Source organism: Gorilla gorilla, chromosome 1 (genome assembly GCF_029281585.2).
Source record: "Gorilla gorilla gorilla isolate KB3781 chromosome 1, NHGRI_mGorGor1-v2.1_pri, whole genome shotgun sequence".
In the NCBI taxonomy this organism is placed as follows: Eukaryota; Metazoa; Chordata; class Mammalia; order Primates; family Hominidae; genus Gorilla; species Gorilla gorilla.
The window spans coordinates 105,889,730-105,912,430 of record NC_073224.2 but is presented as its reverse complement, the minus strand read 5'-3'; the positions used below and the strand labels follow the sequence as shown (position 1 = coordinate 105,912,430).

The 22,701-nt window shown below is 44.2% G+C and overlaps 1 protein-coding gene across 7 annotated transcripts in view; it reads left to right on the top strand.

Annotated features, from left to right (window-relative positions):
* Nucleotides 1–2,525: 2,525 nt before the first annotated feature.
* The window catches only part of SETDB1 (SET domain bifurcated histone lysine methyltransferase 1), a 38,312-nt gene continuing 18,136 nt past the window's right edge, over nucleotides 2,526–22,701 (top strand). For 2 of the 7 annotated variants that reach the window (XM_004026604.3, XM_019021884.2), the window contains exons 1-9: nucleotides 2,607–2,794; nucleotides 3,981–4,251; nucleotides 6,233–6,384; nucleotides 16,020–16,054; nucleotides 17,411–17,510; nucleotides 18,643–18,768; nucleotides 18,932–19,133; nucleotides 19,996–20,069; nucleotides 20,997–21,187. In XM_004026604.3, coding sequence (XP_004026653.1) covers nucleotides 3,992–4,251; nucleotides 6,233–6,384; nucleotides 16,020–16,054; nucleotides 17,411–17,510; nucleotides 18,643–18,768; nucleotides 18,932–19,133; nucleotides 19,996–20,069; nucleotides 20,997–21,187 — 1,140 coding nt within the window. In that variant the 5' untranslated portion in view covers nucleotides 2,607–2,794; nucleotides 3,981–3,991. Of the gene's footprint in view, nucleotides 2,822–3,980; nucleotides 4,252–6,232; nucleotides 6,385–16,019; nucleotides 16,055–17,410; nucleotides 17,511–18,642; nucleotides 18,769–18,931; nucleotides 19,134–19,995; nucleotides 20,070–20,996; nucleotides 21,188–22,701 lie in introns of all 7 variants that reach the window. The other 5 variants (XM_055358099.2, XM_055358108.2, XM_055358088.2 and 2 more) reach the window with 5 other exon arrangements.

The window sequence follows — 22,701 nt, the reverse complement described above, 5'->3', positions numbered from 1 at the left end:
GGTGGGTGGATCACCTGAGGTCAGGAGTTCGAGACCAGCCTCGCTAACATGATGAAACCCCGTCTCTACTAAAAATGTAAAAATTAGCTGGGCGTGGTGGTGGGCACCTATAGTCCCAGCTACTCGGGAGGCTGTTGCAGGACAACCCAGAGGCGTAGGTAGGTTGTGGTGAGCTGAGATCCAGCCATTGCACTCCAGCCTGGGCAACGAGAATGAAACGCCGTCTCAAAAAAAAAAAAAAAATGCCGGTTGCGGTGGCTCACGCCTGTAATCCCAATCCCAGCACTTTGGGAGGCCGAGGAGGCGGAACCCGGGAGGCGGAGCTTGCGTGAGCCGAGATCGCGCCACTGCAGTCCAGCCTGGGCAACAGAGCGAGACTCCGTCTCAAAAAAAAAAAGAAAAAAAAAAGGCCTGGCGAGGTGGCTCATGCCTGTAATCCCAACACTTTGGGAGGCCAAGGTGAGCAGATCACAAGGTCAGGAAATTGAGGCCATCCTGGCTAACACAGTGAAACCCCGTCTCTACTAAAAATACAAAAAATTAGCCAGGCGTGGTGGCACGCATCTGTAGTCCCAACTACTCAGGAGGCTGAGGCAGGAGAATCGCTTGCACCCAGGAGGTGGAGGTTGCAGTGAGCCGAGATCGTGCCACTGCAGTCCAGCCTGGGCGACAGAGCGAGACTCTGTCTCAGGAAAAAAAAAAAAGAAAAGAAAAAGAAAAAGAAAGGGCCGGGAGCAGTGGCTCACGCCTGTAAGTAATCCTAGCACTTTGGGAGGCGAGGCGGGTGGATCACTTGAGGTCAGGAGTTTGAGACCAGCCTGGCCAACATGGCGAAACCCCGTCTCTACTAAAAATACAAAAACTAGCCGGGTGTGGTGGCAGGGGCTTGTAATCCCAGCTACTCAGGAGGCTGAAGCAGGAGAACTGCTTGAACCCGGGAGGTGGAGGTTGCAGTGAGCCGAGATCGCACCATTGCACTCCAGCTTGGGTGACAAGAGCGAAACTCAGTCTCAAAAACAAACAAACAAACAAAAAAAGGAAGGCTCGGCGCAGTGGTTCACACCTGTATGTAATCCCAGCACTTTGGGAGGCCGAGGTGTGACGAGGCCAGCCTGGCTAACACGGTGAAACCCCGTCTCTACTAAAAATACAAAAAATTAGGCGGGCGTGGTGGCACGCGCCTGTAGTCCCAGCTACTCGGAAGGCTGAGCCAGGAGAATCGCTTGAACCTGGGAGGTGGAGGTTGCAGTGAGCCAAGATCGCGCCATTGCACTCCAGCCTGGGCGACAGAACGAAACGCCCTCTCAAAAAAAAAAAAAAAAAAAAAAAGGAAAAAAGCACATATTATTTTACTCAAATTCCATTTTGGGGAATCTTTTCTTTTTGTTTTTTGTTTTGTTTTGTTTTTGAGACGGAGTCTCGCTCGGTCACTTAGGCTGGAGTGCAGTGGCGCGATCTCCTCTCACTGAAGCCTCTGCCACCGGGGCTCAAGCGATCCTCCCCCCGCCTCAGCTGCGGAGTTGCTGGGACCACAGGCGCGAACGACCACGCCTGGCTTTTTTTTTTTTTTTCTTATCTTGTATTTTTAGTCGAGATGGCGTTTCGCCGTGTTGCCCAGGCTGGTCTGGAACTCCTGGGCTCTAGCAATCCTCCCGCCTCGGACACAAAGCGCCCGGCCTGGGGAATCTTTTCTACAGAAATAAAAGTACTACTTCAAAAGGATGTTTATTTTTATTGTTGCGCTATTTGTCGGGGCTGAGAACGGAAAACAATCTAAACTATTCAGGTGTCAAAAATACAAGTTATTGGTTTTTTGGGGGTTTTTTTGTTTTTTTTGAGACGGAGTCTCGCTCTGTCGCCCAGGCTGCAGTGCAGTGGCGCGATCTCCGCTCACCGCAAGCACCGCCTCCCGGGTTCACGCCATTCTCCTGCCTCAGCCTCCCGAGTAGCTGGGACTACAGGCGCCCGCCACCACGCCCGGCTAACATTTTTAGTACAGACGGGGTTTCACCGTGTTAGCCAGGATGATCATTTCCTGACCTCGTGATCCGCCCGCCTCTGACTCCCAAAGTGCTGGGATTACAGGCGTAAGCCACCGCGCCCGGCCAAAAATACAAGTTTTACCTTTTTTATTGGCTTCAGGTAATGTCCACATGTTAAATGAAAACAACAAAAATCCAAATACAGAAACTCGTACATACAAGACTGGAAAATGAAGCTGTATTACCTGAAAGGAGCGGAGTGGTGATGGGGCAAGAGAGAATATTATCACGTTTTTCTTATTACATCTTGATAGCCTTTACAATTTGTATCACTTATGTAACAAAACAAACTCAAGTAAAACTGAGAGAATAAAGCTCTGAACCTATGAGTGTTTCCCTAAGTCTTTACACAATGAATATAGTAATGTGGCCACTAGTCGAGGGTGGTAGGAGCGGCGGAGACTCGGTAATATACTGGCCACGCCTACTCTGCCCTGCCAGTCTCTTCTCACGTGTGCCCCTGGAAGGCTCTGCCTTAACGCATGCGTAGTTACCTTAGTTTTAGTCGCCTCTGAGGGGCGCCCCGCGGCTTTGGATTTGACCCCGTCAGGCTACCGTCGCGGTGACCGGAACGGCACTAAAGGTTTGCTTCCGGGCGTTTCTTTTGCTTCCCCTTCGCTCTTTCGCGCTTCCTCCCCTCCCCCTCCTCCCTTATCCCTTCGCTTTCGCTCTTTTCCGTCGAGGCCGACCCCTGAGTTGTGAGTCTGGGGTCTGGTTGGCGAAAAAGAGTCCTTGAAGCTGGAAGACGGGAGGTGCGGGGAATACTGTTGAGTTATTTGGTGACCAAAGGCTTATCTGGGACGTTTTGTTTGTGGGAGGGGGTCGGGCGAGGGTGGGAAGGAAGTCTTCCCCAGAGGCGAACGGGGGCGGGGCTGAACTGGGTTTGCGAATGGGTAGGACGCACCCCTAGAATGGGTAGCACGGGGGTGGGCTGGTGTGTGGGCAAAGGAAAATGGAGGCGCTGAAAATCAGATTTTCTTTAACCGTTTGATTAAAAAAGCAGTTCACACGAATGTGTGAAGTATTTGGATTGTGGATATTAGGTACCCACGTTTTATTCCCAGGTTGCTTTACTTCTCTGTACTTTGGGGGAAACCTTTTTGCTGCAAGCTTTCGTGTGTTTGAATATCATAGACTTTTTAAAAAGTAAAATTCCACATGGAAGCAAAGTAATATAAGGGGAACAAGTAATGAAAGAGAAAACACTGAATTAGTGAGTTACAAATCAACTCCATCCTCAGGTGGGGTTTTGTTTAAATTAGGCATAGCATGCAAAGATTTATCACATTAGTTAAGGAACACATATAGACCACAAAAATATCTTCTAGATTGGTTCTCTTCAGTATCCCTAAGCATTATTTTTAAAGTTTGGTTTGTTTTGAGACAGGGTCTCACTTTGTCACCCAAGCTGGAATGCATGGCGCGAACATAGCTCACTACAGCAGCTACTCCTGGGCTCAAGCGATCCTCCCACTTCAGCCTCCTGAGTAGCTGGAACTAAAGGCATGCACCACCACACCTGGCTAATTTTTGTATTTTTTTGTATAGACGAGTCTTGCCATGTTGCCCAGGCTGGTCTTGAACTCCTGCCCTCAAACGACCCTCCTGCCTCGGCCTCTAAAAGTGCTGAGATTACAGGTGTAAGCTACTGTGCCAGCCCAAAACATTATTTTCAGTAGCTCTCTACTGCTTAATGAATGTTCTCCATGCCGTCTCAAACTTTTAAATCTTTTTCAGGAGTGTTAGCGTACAGCAGAAGATAAGAACTCTTAAAAATCTCAGCATCAGATTCTGGAGAATAGGGAGGGAGAACATGGAGTATTTGAATAGAATAACAGGCAGCAGAGTAGGAATTAGTTTTATTAGGGAACTGAAATTCTCTATTGATTGATTGTAGTTATAAGGACTCCAATTTAATTTGTTTTCTGTTCCATGCAGAGGACAAAAGCATGTCTTCCCTTCCTGGGTGCATTGGTTTGGATGCAGCAACAGCTACAGTGGAGTCTGAAGAGATTGCAGAGCTGCAACAGGCAGTGGTTGAGGAACTGGGTATCTCTATGGAGGAACTTCGGCATTTCATCGATGAGGAACTGGAGAAGATGGATTGTGTACAGCAACGCAAGAAGCAGCTAGCAGAGTTAGAGACATGGGTAATACAGAAAGAATCTGAGGTGGCTCACGTTGACCAACTCTTTGATGATGCATCCAGGTGAGAACTCCATGGAAAATAGAAGGAAATCTCTCCATTGGGAGATGTTTTTAGAGAATAATTGTTCATGGCATTGAACCAAGCATTTTATTTTATGTTTTGAGACGGAGTCTCGCTCTGTCACCCAAGCTGGAGTGCAGTGGAGTGATCCTGGCTCACTGCAACCTCCACCTCTCGGGTTCAAGTGATTCTCCCACCTCCCTGTCCCGAGTAGCTGGGATTACAGGCATCCGCCACCACACCCAGCTAATTTTTTATATTTTTAGTAGAGACAGGGTTTCACCATGTTGGCCAGGCTGTGTACCAAGAATTTTATACTTTATGAAGTACAGATGTTTAGAACCTTACTCTTCCTCAAAGTTTATGGTCAAAAATCTGACCTTACAATCAGCCGTAAATATAATTTTCATCTGTCAGCAGCTAATACATGATCAGCAGTAAGGGAGTCCAAGCCTTAAGTCCTTTCCCCTTCTTCCTCCTGTGCTCTATCTTAGAACAATTGCTTCATTTCCCTAGTAAGATCATCCAGGGAGTGAGGATTGTAAAGAATTTCTGTCTTACGTGACTCTGAAGCATTAGTAAGTTCCCATACCCCCAAAAGATTTGTTTCTGGTGCTCTAGTTGTCACTTAGAATACATTGTTTTTAAATTTATTATACTTTAAGTTCTAGGGTATATGTGCACAACGTGCAGGTTTATTACATATGTATACATGTGCCATGTTGGTGTCACTTACATCAGGTATATCTCCTAATACTATCCCTCCCCCTTCCCCCCACCCCACAACAGGCCCCAGTATGTGACGTTCCCCCATCCTGTGTCCAGGTGTTCTCATTGTTCAATTCCCACCTATGAATGAGAGCATGCGGTGTTTGGTTTTCTGTCCTTGCGATAGTTTGCTCAGAATGATGGTTTCCAGCTTCATCCATGTCCCTACAAAGGACATGAACTCATCCTTTTTTATGGCTGCATAGTATTCCATGGTGTATATGTGCCACATTTTCTTAATCTAGTCTATCATTGATGGACATTTGGGTTGGTTCCAAGTCTTTGCTGTTGTGGATAGTGCCACAATAAACATACGTGTGCATGTGTCTTTACAGCAGCATGATTTATAATCCTTTGGGTATATACCCAGTAATGGGATTGCTGGGTCAAATGGTATTTCTAGTTCTAGATCCTTGAGGAATCGCCACACTGTCTTCCACAATGGTTGAACAAGTTTACAGTCCCACCAACAGTGTAAAAGTGTTCCTGTTTCTCTACATCCTCTCCAGCACCTGTTGTTTCCTGACTTTTTAATGATCGCCATTCTAACTGGTGTGAGATGGTATCTCATTGTGGTTTTGATTTGCATTTCTCTGATGGCCACTGATAATGAGCATTTTTTCATTTTTTTTTTTTTTTTTTTAAGACAGAGACTTGCTCTGTCTCACCCAGGCTGGAGTACAGTGACGTGATCTTGGCTCACTGCAGCCTCCACCTCCCGAGTTCAAGCAGCTATCCTGTCAGCCTCCAGAGTAGCTGGGACGACAGGCATGTGCCACCACACCCGGCTAATTTTTGTATTTTTAGTAGAGATGGGGTTTTACCATGTCGGCCAGGCTGGGGAGGTCAAATTCCTGACCTCAAGTGATCTACCTGCTTCAGCCTTCCAAATTGCTGGGATTGCAGGTGTGAGCCACCACTGCCAGCCAGGATACATTTTCAGATAACAGCAAGGTAAATAATGAGGTAAGGGTGAAAGTACTGTACTTTGGGCTTACTTTGGATTTTTGAGGAACTAGTCTGGAAACTAAACCACTATTTAAAACATTTTTCTATAGAAAAAGAATTCTAAATTCTAAACAGAGACACTTTGGAATGTGGCCCATTTAAATTGAGGACTGTCTATACTTAAATATATATACATCGTAATGGATTCTATATTTCTTAATTCCTCTACTGGCTTTGACCTTTTCTGCATGTGTTCCAATATTAGGGCAGTGACTAATTGTGAGTCTTTGGTGAAGGACTTCTACTCCAAGCTGGGACTACAATACCGGGACAGTAGCTCTGAGGACGAATCTTCCCGGCCTACAGAAATAATTGAGATTCCTGATGAAGATGATGATGTCCTCAGTATTGATTCAGGTAAGGGATGAGCTTTGGATAGGAGAGTCTCAGGACTGAAGTTGAAACACCGGAAGATGAGCAAATAGAAGATAATAGAAGAGAGGAGAAACCATTGTCACTAACTCCATATTTCAAACTGTCTGAGTTGGCTATTAAAGAAAAAAATGCAACATTGTTAGTATCATAGATGTTCCCTATGTGCTACACCCTGATTGTATTACTTTGCTTTCCTCATTCTGTGTAACCCCTATTTTGGGGTATTCCATCAAAGAGTGGAATTGCCAGGACTTATAGTAAGTGTATGTTCTGTTATTAGAATATAAAAAATACAGTTGGTTTTTGTGTATTGATCTTGTAGCCCGCAACCTCATTAAACTCACATAGTTCTAGAAGCTTTTTGTTGATTCCTTAGGATTTTCTTTTTCTTTTTTTTTTTTTTTTGAGATGGAGTCTCACTCTGTTGCCCAGGCTGGAGTGCAGTGGCGCAATCTCAGCTCACTGCAACCTCCGCCTCCTGGGTTCAAGCAATTCTCTGCTTCGACCTCCCAACTAGCTGGGATTACAGGCAAACCCCCTGCCCCACCACCACACCCAGCTAATTTTTGTATTTTTAGTAGAGACAGGGTTTCATCATCTTGGCCAGGCTGGTCTTGAACTCCTGACCTTGTGATCCACCTGCCTTGGCCTCCCAAAGTGCTGGGATTACAGGCATGAGCCGCTGCACCCAGCCAATTCCTTAGGTTTTTCTAAAACTAATTCATGCAAGTAAAGTCTGTTTTACTTCTTCCTTTCTACCCTGGATATGTTTTCTTTTTCTTTTCTTATTGTACTCACTAAAACCTTCAGTACAGTGTTGAATAAGTTTTAAGAGCAGGCCAGGTACAGTGGCTCATACCTGTAATCCCAGCACTTTGGGAGGTTGAGGTGGGAGGATCCCCTGATCCCAGGAATTTGAGACCAGCCTGGCCAACATAGCAAGACCTCATCTCTACTAAAAATAAAAAAATTAGCCAGGCATGGTGGTGCACCCCAGTAATCCCAGCTACTTGGGAGGCTGAGGTGGAAGGATCTCTTAAGCACAGGAAGTTGAGGCTGCAGTGAGCTGTGATCGTGCCACTGCACTCCAGCCTGGGTGACAAAGCAAGACTCTTGTCTTCAAAAAAAAAAAAAAAAAGGTTTCAAGAACAGACATCCTGGCCAGGCGTGGTGGCTCACGCCTATAATCCCAGCACTTTGGGAGGCCGAGGAGGGCGGATCATGAGGTCAGGAGATCCAGACCATCCTGGCTAACATGGTGAAACCCCATCTCTACTAAAAATACAAAAAGTTAGCTGGGCGTGGTGGCGGGCGCCTGTAGTCCCAGCTACTTGGGAGGCTGAGGCAGGAGAATGGCGTGAACCCAGGAGGTGGAGCTTGCAGTGAACAGAAACCACACTACTGCACTCCAGCCTGGGTGACAGAGTGAGACTCCGTCTCACCAAAAAAAAAAAAAAACAGACATCCTTTTCTTCTTCCTGATGTTGATATGAAAGCATTTGGTGTTTAACCATTAATTATGTTAGCAGTAGGTTTTCTATGGATGTCATTTATTAAATTAAAGGAATCCCCTTCTAATCCTAGTTTGAGAGATTTTATCATAGCCTAATTGGATTTTGGATTTTGTCAGCTTTTTCTGTATCATTCTCCTACGTTCCTTTTGTCTTTTATCATATTAAGAAGGTATTACAGTAGTTGTCTTTTTAGATGTTAAACCAACCTTGCATTCCTGGAGTAAACCAGCCTTGGTCTTGATGTATAATTCTTTTTATATGTTGCTGGATTGGATTTGCTGATTTAAAAAAAAAAGATCTTGGCTGGATGCTGTGACTCATGCCTGGAATCCCAGCACCTTGGGAGGCCGAGTTGGGCAGATTGCTTGAGCCCAGGAGTTCAAGACTAGCCTGGGCAACATGGTGAAACCCCTTCTCTAATTTTTTTTAAAAAAAAAAAGAAAGAAAAAAATTTTTTACATCTGTTTCATGAGGGCTATTGGTTTATAGTTCTGTTGTGGTGTCCTTGTTTGGCTTTGGTAGCAGGGTAATATAGGCCTTGTAAATGAGTTGAGAAGTGTTCCCTCCTCTGAGTTTGTATGGAATGATATTTCTTCCTAAAAAGTTTGATAAATTCAGTGCTGAGGCCATTTAGGCTTGGACTTTTCTTTGTGGATTTTTAAAATCTTTTATTTTGGAATAATTTTAGATTTATAGAAAAATTGAAAAAGTAATAGAGTTCTTATATATCCCTCATCTAGTACATATGTCAAAACTAAGAGGCAAACATTGGTATATTACTTTTATATAAACTTCAGGCTTTATTCAGCTTCTGGACTTTTTCTGTTCTATGATCTAATCCAGGATATCACATTAAATATATTTCCAGTGTGATGTTTATTTTCTTCCTTTTACTTACTGGGTTTGATTTGTTCTTCTTTTTCTAGCCTCTCAAAGTGGAAGCTTACAAGATTGATTTTAGACCTTTCTTCCTTTCTAATATAAGCTCTAAAGCTATTTATTTCCCCGTAAGCATTGCTTTGCTGTATGTCATAAATTTTTTTCCATACAGTGTCACTCTCAGGATATCATACTTTTTTTATGTTGTGTTTTCAGCTTCATTAAACTTGGCATCATTTTTAATTTTCCTTGTGGTTGTTTGATTTCTAAATATTTGGGGATTTTTTTGATATGTTTCTGTTGTTAATTTTTAATTAATTTTATTGTGTTCAGAGAATATACTTTGTATAATTTTAGTCTTTTTGAATGAATGAATGAATGGATTGATTGACAAGGTCTCACTCTGTTCCCCAGGCTGGAGTGTGATAGCATGATCATAGTTCACTGCAGCCTCGACCTCCTGGGCTCAAGTGATCCTCCCACGTCAGCCTCCTGAGTAGCTGGAACTAAAAGTGCATGCCGCCACGCCCAGCTAACTTTTTTTTTTGTAGTAGAGATAAGGTCTCACTATGTTGCCCAGGCTGGTCTCAAACTCCTGAGCTCAGGCAATCCTCCTGCCTTGGCCTCCCAAGGTGCTGGGATTATAAGCCTTAGCTACCATGCCTGGCCTGTTTTGTCTTTTTTTTTTTTTTTTTTTTTGAGACGGTCTTGCTCCACTGCCCTAGCTGAAGTGCAGTGGCATGATTTCACTGCAACCTCTGCTCACTGCAACATTTGCCTCCTGGGTTCAAGCGATTCTCCTGTCTCAGCTTCCCTAGTAGCTGGGACCACAGGGCATGCGCCATCACACCCAGCTAATTTTTGTACTTTTAGTAGAGACAAGATTTCTCTATGTTGGCCAGTCTTGTCTTAAACTTCTGACCTTAGGTGATCTGTCCACCTAAGCCTCTCAAAGTGCTAGAATTACAGGCGTGAGCCACCGTGCCTAGCCCTGTTTCTTCTTTGTTGCCTTCTTAAAGTCAAACAAACATTTCAGAAAACCACTGTCATTCTTCTGATTTTTCTTTTTCTTTTTTTTTTTTTGAGATGGAGTTTTCGCTCTTGTTGTCTAGGCTGGAGTGCAATAGCAGGATCTCTGCTCACTGCAACCTCCGCCTCCCGGGTTCAAGCGATTCTCCTGCCTCAGCCTCCTGAGTAGCTGGGATTACAGGCATGCACCACCATGCCTGGCTAATTTTGTATTTTTAGTAGAGACAGAGTTTCTCCATGTTGGTCAGATTGGTCTCAAGCTCCCAACCTCAGGTGATCCACCTGCTTCGGCTTCCCAAAGTGCTAGGATTACAGGAGTGAGTCACCACACCCGGCCCCTGATTTTTCTTTTTTTTAGCTTTCATAAAAGGGGTTGCATCTGTACCTAATCATAATCTATTACAAATTAATACTGACTTAATTCTGGTAAAAATACAGCCATTTTGGCCGGGCGCGGTGGCTGACGCCTGTAATCCCAGCACTTTGGGAGGCCGAGATGGGCAGATCACGAGGTCAGGAGATCGAGACCATCCCGGCTAACACGGTGAAACCCCATCTCTACTGAAAATACAAAAAAATTAGTGGCGGGCACCTGTAGTCCCAGCTACTTGGGAGGCTGAGGCAGGAGAATGGCGTGAACCTGGGAGGCGGAGCTTGCAGTGAGCCAAGATCGCACCGCTGCACTCCAGCCTGGGTGACAGAGCGAGACTCCATCTCGAAAAATATATATATATACACAGCCACTTTGCACCAGCATACTTCTACTTTCACTCTCTTCCTGTGTGATACTATTGCCAAATATATTATAGCTACACGTTTAAAGCCAATAATCTAGTGTTATAATTACTGCTTTAAGCAGTCTCATGTTTAAAGAAAGTAAGGGAAGAAAAGAAAAATATGTATTTACCCAGATGTTTATCACTTCTGTTGCTCTTCATTCCTTCCTGTGGATCTGAGTTATCATCCAGTGTCATGTTTTTCCAGCCAGACGGTTTCCTTTAATATTTCTTGCAGTACAGTTCTGCTGACAGTGGATTCCCTCAATCTTCATTTACCCAGGATATAGATTTTTTTTTTTTTCTTTTTTTGTGACAGAGCTTTACTCTTGTTGCCCAGGCTGGAGTGCAGTGGTGAGATCTCAGCTCACTGCATCCTCCACCTTCCAGGTTCAAGCAATTCTCCTGCCTCAGCCTCCCAAGTAGTTGGGACTACAGGTGTGTACCACCACACCCGGCTAATTTTGTCTTTTTAGTAGAGACAGGGTTTCATCATGTAGTTCAGGCTGGTCTCAAACTCCTGGCCTCAGGTGATCCACACGCCTTGGCCTCCCAAAGTACTGGGATTACAGGCGTGAGCCACTGTGCCCGGCCCTACCTGGGATATAGAATTCTTGATTGACAGAGTTTTCTTTCAGTACTTCAAATACGCCATCCCTGTGCCCTCTGGCCTCTATTATTTTTGATGGAACGTCAGATGAAATTATTTTTGTATCATGTATATGAGTCAGTTTTGTCTTGCTGGTTTTAAGGTTTTCTTTTTGTCTTCTCGTGTTAGTTTGACTGGGATGTATCCAAGTTCTTTCTTAATCCTACTTGAGGTCCATTTAACTTCTTGGGTATGTAGATTCAAGTTTTTCACCAAATTTGGAAGTATTTCATCTGTTATTTCTTCATTTTTTTTTTTTTTTCTGTTCCCTTTTGTCTCTCCCTGCTTTCTGGGATTTCCATTACATATATGGTGGAATGCTTGACATTCATCTTTTCACAAGTCTCTGAAGCTTTGTTCATTTTTCTTCAATTTTCTCTCTGTGCTTTGGATTGGATGATTTCTCTATATGGGTATCTATATATTCTAGTTCATTGACTCCTGTTGTGACTCTGCCACTTAGCCCCTCTAATATGTATTTCATTTCAGTTTTTGCATTTTCAGCTCTGGAATTTCTATTTGGTTCCTTATTTCATAGTTTCAGTTTCTCTTGAGATTCTCTTGTTGATTAAGTATTAGTATATTTTCATTTAACCTTTTAACTTAATTTCCTATCGTTCTTTGAGCATATTTATAAATCCAGTATCTGGGATCACTCAGAGTCAGTTTTATTGACAGGGTTTTTTGTCTTGAGTGTAGGTCACACTTTCATGTTTCTTTGCATGTCTCTTATCTTTTTGTTGAATATTGACTTTTAGATAATCTAGCAACTCTGAGTTTTAATTTATTTTCCTGAGAGTTCCATATCCTCGTTATTCTTTTCTTTTTTTTGAGACGGAGTCTCGCTCTGTCGCCCAGGCTGGAGTGCAATGGCGTGATCTCGGCTCACTGCAAGCTCCACTTCCCGGGTTCACACCATTCTCCTGCCTCAGCCTCCCGAGTAGCTGGGACTACAGGTGCCCGCCACCATGCCCGGCTAATTTTTTTCTATTTTTTTAGTAGAGATGGGGTTTCACCATGTTAGCCAGGATGGTCTCGATCTCCTGACCTCATAATCTGCCCGTCTCGGCCTCCCAAAGTGCTGGGATTACAGGCGTGAGCCACCCTATAGGCCTCTGTTCAGTTTTTTTTATTTTAACTTTAAATTTTTTAGCTTGGCTTCTAAGTATTGACTTTTTTATTTCTATTTTTTGGAATAGTTTAGCTAGTGAGGCAAATGCATTCAGAGTTACATTTAGTTCTGACGTCTCCCTTGGCTTTGACTTCTTCAACATTGTGTTGATGCATGATGATTAGCTTATTTGCTTTTTGCAGCATGGTATTCCATTGTATGAATATGCCACAGTTTATCAGTTTTCCTGATTGTGGACATTGATTTACATTTTTTGAGATTACAGATAACACTACTGCAAATATTCTTGTACATGTCTCCTGATGCACATGTGCAGGAGTCTTCTTAGTGTATATACTGTAAGAGAGTCACTAGTTCTTAGGATATAGAAACCTCAACTTTATTTGATATTTTTTTTTTAGACAGTATCTCACTCTGTAACCCAGGCTGGAGCACAGTAGTGCTATCATAGCCCACTTCGACTTCAGCCTCCCAAGTAGCTGAGACTACAGGCACGTGCCACCACGCCTGCCTGATTTAAAAAAAAAAAAAATTTGTAGGTTGCTCACAGTGGCTCACACCTGTAATCTCAGCACTTTGGGAGGCCGAGGCGGGTGGATCGCCTGAGGTCAGGAGTTCGAGACCAGCCTGGCCAGTATGGCGAAATCCCATCTCTACTAAAAATGCAAAAATTAGCTGGGTATGGTGGTGGGTGCCTGTAATCCCAGCTACTGGGGAGGCAGCGGCACAAGAATTGCTTGAACCCAGGAGGCGGAGGTTGCTGTGAGCCAAGATTGGGCCACCACACTCCAGCCTGGATGACAGAGTAAGAATCTGTCTCAGAGAAAAAATATATGTATATATATATAGTATTACCACCCAAGGGATTATTACACAGCCACTAAAAAGAAAAAAGAAAAAAAAAGACAAACATAGGTGAACGTTGAGGACATTATGCTAAGTGAAATAAGCCAGTCACAAAAAGACAAATGATTTCACTTAGATGAGATATCTAGCATTCAGTGGTGGCTGCCAGGGGCTGGAGGGAGGGGAAAATGGGGAGTGTTTAATAGGTACAGAGTTTCAGTTTTGCAAGATGAAAAGAGTTCTGGAAATGGATGGTGGTTATGGTTGCACAACAATATAAATATACTTAATACCACTGAATTCTACACTTAAAAATGATTAGAGTCAGGTGTTGGGTTTTGCTTACGGTCCTGGCTACTCAGGAGGTTGAGGCAGGTGGATCATTTAAACCCAGGAGTTCAAGGCCAGCCTGGGCAACGTAACGAGAACCTGTCTCTTTAAAAAGACAATAACAAATGTTGACAAGGATACGGAGCAATTGAAAACCTCATAAATTGCTTATGGAAATATAAAATGCTATAGCCACTTTGGAAAATAGTCTTTTGGTTCCTCAAAAGGTTAAACATAGAATTACCATAACCCACCCACTGCTGGCCATATACCCAAGAGAAATGAGAACATTTGTTGATGTAAAAACTGATAAATGAATGTTCATATCAGCATTATTCATAATAGGCAAAAGTAGAAACAGTCCAAATGTTTATCAACTGATGAATGGATAAACCAAATGTGGTATACACATACACCCATGTATTGACTGCTATAAAATATTATTCAGCCATAAACAGGAATGAAGGGGCCAGTCACGGTGGCTCATGCCTGTAATCCTAGCACTTTGGGAGGCTGAGGTGGGTGGATCACGATGTCAGGAGTTGGAGACCAGCCTGGCCAATATGGCAGTCTCTACTAAAAATACAAAATTTAGCTGGGTGTGGTGGCGCGCGCCTGTAATCCCAGCTACTCATGAGACTGAGCCAGAAGAATCACCTGAACCCAGGAGGTGGAGGTTGCAGTGAGCTGAGATCACTCTACTGCACTCCAGTCTGGCGACAGAGCAAGATTCCATCTCAAAAAAAAAAAAAAAAAGGAATGAAGTACTGATACATGGTACAACATAGATGAACCTTGTTTGAGGAACCGCATATTACATGATTCTCTTTATATGAGATGTTCAGAATAGGCAAATCCATACAGACAGAAAGTAAATTTGTGATTGCGAGAGTTTGGGGGAGGGAGGAATGAGAAATGACTGCTATAGGTATGAGGAAATTTTTGGAGTGATGAAATTTTTCATCACTCCAGAATTCGATAGTGATGTTAGTTTAATTACCAAAAACCACTGAATTACACTTATTTTTTCTTGTTTTTTGAGACAGAGTCTCGCTCTGTAGCCCAGGCTGGAGTGCAGTGGCACAATCTCAGCTCACTGCAACCTCCGCCTCCCAGGTCCCGGTTCAAGTGATTCTCCTGCCTCAGCCTCCCGAGTAGCTGGGATAACAGGCACTTGCCACCATGCCCAGCTAATTTTTGTATTTTTAGTAGAGATGGGGTTTCACCATGTTGGCCAGGCTGGTCTGGAACTCCTGACCTCAGGTGATCTGCCCACCTCGGCCTCCCAAAGTGCTGGGATTATAGGCTTGAGCCACCACCATCGGCCTACATGTTTTATTTTTATCCTACTTTTTTTTTTTTTTTTTTTTGAGACGAGGTCTTACTCTGTCACCTGTAGTCCCAGCCGCTTTGGAGGTTGAGGCAGGTGAATCGCTTGAACCCAAGAGGCAGAGGTTGTGGTGAGCCTAGATCACGCCACTGCACTCCACTGGTCTTACACTGCACCAAGCTGGAGTGCAATGGTGCAGTCTTGGCTCACTGCAACCTCCGCCTCCTTGGTTCAAGTGATTTTCTTGCCTCAGCTTCTCGTGAAGCCATGTAGCTGGGATTACAGGTGCCTGCTACCACGCTTGGCTAATTTTTGTGTTTTTAATAGAGAAGGGGTTTGGCTTCACCATGTTGGCCAGGCTGGTCTGGAACTCCTGACATTAGGTGATCCACCCACCTCGGCCTCCCAAAGCGCTAGGAGTACAGGTGTGAGCCACTGCACCCAGCATTTTTTTTTTTTTTTTTTGGTAAAGACAGGGTTTTGCTGTGTTGTTCAGGCTTGAACTATACATTTTTATTTTTTATTATTATTGTTTTTTGAGCCAGAGTCTCGTTCTGTCAACCAGGCTGGAGTGCAGTGGTGCAGTCTCAGCTCATTGCAGCCTCTCCCTCCCGGATTCCAGCACTTCTACCTCAGCTTCCCAAGTAGCTGGGATTACAGGCATGTGCCACCATGCCCATCTAATTTTTGTATTTTTAGTAGAAATGGGGTTTCACCATGTTGACCAGGCTGATCTCAAACTCCTGACCTCAGGTGATCCACCCACCTTGGCCTTCCAAAGTGCTGGGATTACAGGCATGAGCCACTGCGCCTGGCCTAATTTTTTTTTTAAGAGACAGGCTCTTGTTATGTTGCCCAGGCTAGTCTTGAACTGGCCTCAGTCGGTCCTCCCACCTAAGCCTTCCAAGTAGCAGGGATTACAGGTGTGAGCCACCACACCTGGCCATTTACTTTGTGTCTTTCCAGACCCTTTTGAGTACTTTATATTTGTGTGTATACCTATATCAAGATTATTTTCAGTTATTATTGATAATGCTCCCATAATAATGCTTTTGAGTAAGTTAGTTCTTAATTTCCCAGAAGTTCCTCTATGTAAGTCTCTTACACTCATTAGAGTTCTTCTCGTCCATAGGTGATGCTGGGAGCAGAACTCCAAAAGACCAGAAGGTAAGTTAGGATGGTAAGGGAAGGGTGAGAGATAAGAATATGAAAATAGGAGAATTTTTTGGCCTAACCATTTAATCAGTTTAGCTGTCAGTATCTAATCATTCACCCTGTGATCAGCCCTTTGCGTTGCAGTCCTCTGATTGATGCTGTAAGAATTCAAAAAGAGGTTAGCAAAAAATGCTTTCACTAGAAAGGAGTGTTGTATGAAAGTGGAATGTAGCAGTGTTTGCTAGGTAAATTAATCAAGAAAAGCTTCCTAACATTGAAACGTTGATTTTTGAACTAGGTTTCTAAGCAAGGGCAGCTTTGGGCTGGGCACATTGGCTCACGACTGTAATCCCAGCACTTTGGGAGTTTCAGGTGGGTGGATCACCTGAGGTCAGGAGTTCAAGACCAGCCTGGCCAAAATGGTGAAACCCCATCTCTACTAAAAAAATACAAAAATTAGCTGGGCGTGGTGGTGCATGCCTGTAATCCCAGCTACTTGGGAGGCTGAGACAGGAGAATCAGTGGAACCCAGGAGGCAGAGGTTGCAATGAGCTGAGATCGCACCACCACACTCTAGCCTGGGGGACAGAGCAAGACTCTGTCTCAGGGAAAAAAAAAAAAAAAGAGGCTAGGCGTGGTGGCTTACGCCTGTAATCCCAGCACTTTGGGAGGCTGAGGCAGGTGGATCACCTTAGGTCGGCAGTTCGAGAGCAGCCTAACCATGGAGAAACCCTGTCTCTACTAAAAACACAAAATCAGGCTGGGCACGGTGGCTCACGCCTGTAATCCCAGGACTTTGGGAGGCTGAGGCGGGTGGAACACGAGGTCAGGAGTTCGAGACCAGCCTGGCCAACATAGTGAAACCCTGTCTCTACTAAAAATACAAAAATTAGCTGGGCATGGTGGCACGTGCCTGTAGTCCCAGCTGCTTTGGAGGTTGAGACAGGTGAATCGCTTGAACCCGAGAGGCAGAGGTTGCGGTGAGCCTAGATCACGCCATTGCACTCCAGGCTGGGCAACAGAGCCAGACTCCATCTCAAAAAAAAAAAAAATTAGCCAGGCATGGTGGCACATGCTTGTAATTCCAGCTACTCCAGAGGCTGAGGCAGGAGAATCGCTTGAACCCAGGAAGTGGAGGTTATGGTGAGCCGAGATTGTGCCATTGCACTCCAGCCTGGGCAACAATAGCTAAACTCCATATCAAAAAAAAAAGAGTAAGGGCAGCTTTGCCGGATAAAGTAACCATAAGCTTCCAAACATAACTCACTCCATTTTGTTTTGTGAAATACAAGTTGTTTCTTATTCTGAAGTTACTTGTAACCCATGCTACTGTTTCAAAACTTGTTTTCCTCATCCCCTTTTCTACAGCTCCGTGAAGCTATGGCTGCCTTAAGAAAGTCAGCTCAAGATGTTCAGAAGTTCATGGATGCTGTCAACAAGAAGAGCAGTTCCCAGGATCTGCATAAAGGTTAGGGTCAAGAAATACCTGGGTACAGATGGGAGGTGAATTCTTACAGAGATTTCGTCTTAAGTCTCATGTCTGCTAATTGTTTGTGCATGCCAGACTCAGTATCCTTAGTAGTTATGAAATCCCAGTTACATTGATGGTGATTTTTCCAGTCTGTGATGGTTTTATCTCAATACCTCTTTAGCGTCCTACATTTAGGCTGTTTCCATCCTCATGACTACTTCCAGGTGGAGATTAGGGAGAAGAGAATCACTCAGACTCTTGTTACAAAAAGGTTTGAGGCCAGGTGTGGTGGCTTATATCTGTAATTCTAGCTGCTTTGGGAGGCTGAGGCAGGAGGATCACTTGAGGCCCAGCATTAAAGACCAGCCTCGGCAACATAGTGAAACCCAATCTCTACAAAAAAAAATGTTTAAAAATTCTCCAGATGGGCCAGGCACGGTGGCTCACGCCTGTAATCCCAGCACTTCAGGAGGCCGAGGTGGGCGGATCACAAGGTCAGGAGTTCGACACCAGCCTGACCAATATGGTGAAACTCTGTCTCTATTAAAAATACAAAAATTAGCCAGGCGTGGTGGCGCACGCCTGTAATCTCAGCTACTCAAGAGCCCGAGGCAGGAGAATCGCTTGAACCCGGAAGGTGAAGGTTGCAGTGAGCCGAGATCATGCCGCTGCACTCTAGCCTGGGCAACAGAATGAGACTCCATCTCAAAAAAAAAAAAAAAATTGGCCGGGCACAGTGGCTCATGCCTATAATCCCAGCACTTTGGGAGACCGAGGCAGGCGGATCATGAGGTCAAAAGATAGAGACCATCCTGGCTAACATGGTGAAACCCCGTCTCTACTAAAAATATAAAAATTAGCTGGGTGTAGTGGTGCCACCTTGCGCGCCTGTAGTCCAAGCTACTCGGGAGGCTGAGGCAGGAGAATCGCTGGAACCCAGGGAGGCGGAGGTTCCAGTGAGCCAAGATCGCACCACTGCACTCCAGCCTGGTGACAGAGTGAGACTCCATCTCAAAAAAAAAAAAAAAATTACCCCACTTTCCCTAATTACCATACTACCCTCTTTACCTTCCCGTTCTCTACCGAATCTATGTCATAACTCTTTAGAATAACTTTGCTTCTTCTATAGGAACCTTGAGTCAGATGTCTGGAGAACTAAGCAAAGATGGTGACCTGATAGTCAGCATGCGAATTCTGGGCAAGAAGAGAACTAAGACTTGGCACAAAGGCACCCTTATTGCCATCCAGACAGTTGGTATGTGCAAACTTGGAGGAACCACTCCTGAAAGGCAACCTGCACCCTCCACTGCTGATTGTTTCTTTTCCCCATAACCTTCCCATTTGTCTCTCACATAGCAGCCTGGATTTATACAGAAACTGGCAGTTTTTAAAAAGATTTATCTTTCCCTTTTACTCAGGGCCAGGGAAGAAATACAAGGTGAAATTTGACAACAAAGGAAAGAGTCTACTGTCGGGGAACCATATTGCCTATGATTACCACCCTCCTGCTGACAAGCTGTATGTGGGCAGTCGGGTGGTCGCCAAATACAAAGATGGGAATCAGGTCTGGCTCTATGCTGGCATTGTAGCTGAGACACCAAACGTCAAAAACAAGCTCAGGTACCTGGACAGAGGACTGTAAAGGGGTAGAGGCTGGGAGCACAGCACCTGCCCTGTTCGTGCCATAGACCAGATACCACAATTAGCTTTTGTCTTCTTAGTCCCCAGTGGACTGAAACCCTTACTCTTTACCACAGGAGTCATGTGGGTGATTCTTTCTTCCTCTTTCTCCTCCTGTTTTTTTTCCTTTTCTTTCCTCAAAGAGAAAACTAGGAAGAGAATAATGAGGATTGATTAATGGTCAGGGGAATACAATTCACACAGAAGAAAGAAATGGAAACTAAATGGTTATTGGCAGCATAGGAATCTGATAGAGGAAAAAGAATATATGTTTTTTGGCCGGGCCCAGTGTCTCTTGCCTGTAATCTTAGCACTTTGGGAGGCCAAGGCAAGTGAATCACCTGAGGTCAGGAGTTCGAGACCAGCTTGGCCAACTGGTGAAACCCTGTCTCTACTAAAAATACAAAAATTAGCTGGGTGTGGTGGTGCATGCCTGTAATCCCAGCTACTTGGGAGGCTGAGGCAGGAGAATTCCTTGAACCTGGGAGGCAGTGGTTGCCATGAGCCGAGATTGCACCACTGCACCCCAGCCTGGGCGACAGAAGGAGACTCCGTCTCAAAAATATTTATATGTATATGTGTTTTTTTTAAAGTAGGGAGGTATTGGTTAAATTAAGGGAGAACTCCTGACTCTCAAGTTGAGAAGAAAGAAAAACAGGAAGAAAGTAGTGGACTGGATTGTCTTCCCTGGAGTGCATCGTGTTGTGATCCAGAGAAGTAGAAGCTATGATAAAATAATTTCTGTGGATCATGTTAAATATCATAACCCCCAGATCTTTCTGCTGTCACTCTTCTTTTATAGGTTTCTCATTTTCTTTGATGATGGCTATGCTTCCTATGTCACACAGTCGGAACTGTATCCCATTTGCCGGCCACGTGAGTGTTTCTCTCTTATTCCTTAGCTCAGTTTTCTCCTCCTCTACCTTATATTTCTTCTTAGGACATCCAGTTGAAAAGCCCTAGTGTTTTTGGTATTTCAGTCTCAAAGAGCATAAGTTTGGTTGATGTCTTTTGCTCCCAAAGGTCAGTTTGCTCCCAAAAGAGATACAGTTTTATTGTTCATCTCTAGGACTGGGTCTTTGTAGACAAAGAGTGAGACACTAGAAGATTATGAATGGCCTTGAGTAGACTGCTCACGTTATAGATGTGCTTCAATTTCATTTCTAAGTGAGTTAGGTTGGAAAAGGTGTTACTTCTTTCCTAGTGTCATACTGCACCTAACATTTGTATAAATGTGTAGTCTGCATAATGCTTTCCACAGAAGCTGTGTTAGATGGAACCTCATAGTGTCCTCTATATTTGTTACCCTGGCTTGGGAGCAGACTCCTATGGAAACAATCATTTTTAACTGCAGAAGAATCAACTAACACTTTTGTTTACACATAACATGACAGTAAACACATTCTGAGTCTCTTAAAAACCTGATAGAGAATGAGAAGGAAGGACTAATTTTTTTCATTTCATGATGCCACTTGATCTTTTTAAATTTACCACTAGACTGATCAACATGTGAGCAAGAATTTCCACTTGAATTTTCCAGAGGAGAAACATCCGTTTGTGTAAAATAAGTGAATCAGCTATATTGTACATTTCTTATTTAGTATTTACTTGATTTGTAAGTATGTACAGTTTGTACATTAGGTTTATTACTTAGGTGGTCTTGGCTTTGCTTCCCTTGAGGTTCTGATTTTACTTTTTCTCTCCTTTTCAACTTAAAAAGTATCAAATGTCTCCTGGCCAAGCCTTTTCCCTATCAAGACATGCCCTACCTGCCCTCTCAGTTCTGCTTCTTCCTTGAAACAGTGAAAAAGACTTGGGAGGACATAGAAGACATCTCCTGCCGTGACTTCATAGAGGAGTATGTCACTGCCTACCCCAACCGCCCCATGGTACTGCTCAAGAGTGGCCAGCTTATCAAGACTGAGTGGGAAGGCACGTGGTGGAAGTCCCGAGTTGAGGAGGTGGATGGCAGCCTAGTCAGGATCCTCTTCCTGGTACTGTTCTTCTCTACAATTTTGGAGGCAGAGGTTGGTGGGGGGGAACTTAAGAAGCAGTAATGAGGATGGTTTTATAGCTATTCCATAGCCTTCCTCTTTCTTATCCTCGTATGTGTTCTCACTGTTTTTGGTCAAATTTTACTTTGCCCTTTTTGTTGTTCCTCTGCAGATCGTTGAAAATAAATTATCTGAATTATGATATGAATCTGCATGGTTTTGATTTATTTTTTTTTCTTTAGGAGTATTCACATTGTGTGTAGGTACAGAAAGGGCAGCCAATTCCATTTTTCCAGGGTTAAGGTTTTAGTAGGATAGTGGGACGAAGGAGAGGGATCAAGGAGTCCTGATTATCTTTCAAGGCTCAGTTTAACTCTTAGGTATTTTGTACTCATCCTTTTCTCCCTTCTCTCTCCCTTCTTAGAATCATATTTGTTATTTTTAAAAGTTTTAAAAACATTTTTTAATACTGCTGCTTGCAGAACAAGGCTACCTGATAGGCAGTGTGCCCAGAGTAGCCAGAAGAAATTAGAAGTTATATTTCTTCTTGGTGTTACCTCAGCCCATTACTTCTAAGGACTTATGATCCTTATCATGCTTTTTGTTTGGTGTTTTGTTTTGTTTTCAGACGGAGTTTCACTCTTGTTGCCCAGGCTAGAGTGCAGTGGCACGATCTCGGCTCACTGCATCTTCCGCCTCCTGGGTTCAAGTGATTCTCCTGCCTCAGCCTCTCGGGTAGCTGGGATTGGCTAATTTTTTGTATTTTTAGTAGAGACGGGGTTTCACCATGTTGGCAGGCTGGTCCCGAACTCCTGACCTCAAGTGATCCACCTGCCTTGTCCTCCCAAAATGCTGGGATTACAGGCGTGAGCCACCACGCCTGGCCTGTTTTGTTTTGTTTTGTTTTTTGAGACAGTCACTCTGCCACCCAGGCTGGAGTGCAGTGGTGCAATCACAGCTCACTGCAGCCTCAACCTCCAGAGTTCAAGTGGTCCTCCCACATCAGCCTCCCAAGTAGCTGTGACTACAAGTGCATGCCACCACACCTGGCTGATTTTTGTATTTTTAGTAGAGACGGGTTTCGCCATGTTGCCCAGGCTGGTCTCGAACTCCTGAGCTCAAGCAGTCTGTCTGCCTCATCCTCTCAACATACCAGGATTATAGGTGTGAGCTATTGTGCCCAGCTGTCATACCTCTTATACTCAGTATAGATATCTGTTGCTCCTGTAATTCCTTAAACAAGGAGTATATATTTTTCATTGTTGTGTTCCTGATACCCATCATGGATCCTGGCACATACTTTATTAAGTAGATAAGGAATTTTTTTGGGCGGGGGGATGGAGTTTCGCTCTTGTTGCCCAGGCTGGAGTACAATGGTGCAATCTCAGCTCACCGCAACCTCCGCCTCCCTGGTTCAAGCAATTCTCCTGCCTCAGCCTCCCGAGTAGCTGGGATTACAGGCATGCGCCACCACACCCGGCTAATTTTGTATTTTTAGTAGAGACGGGGTTTCT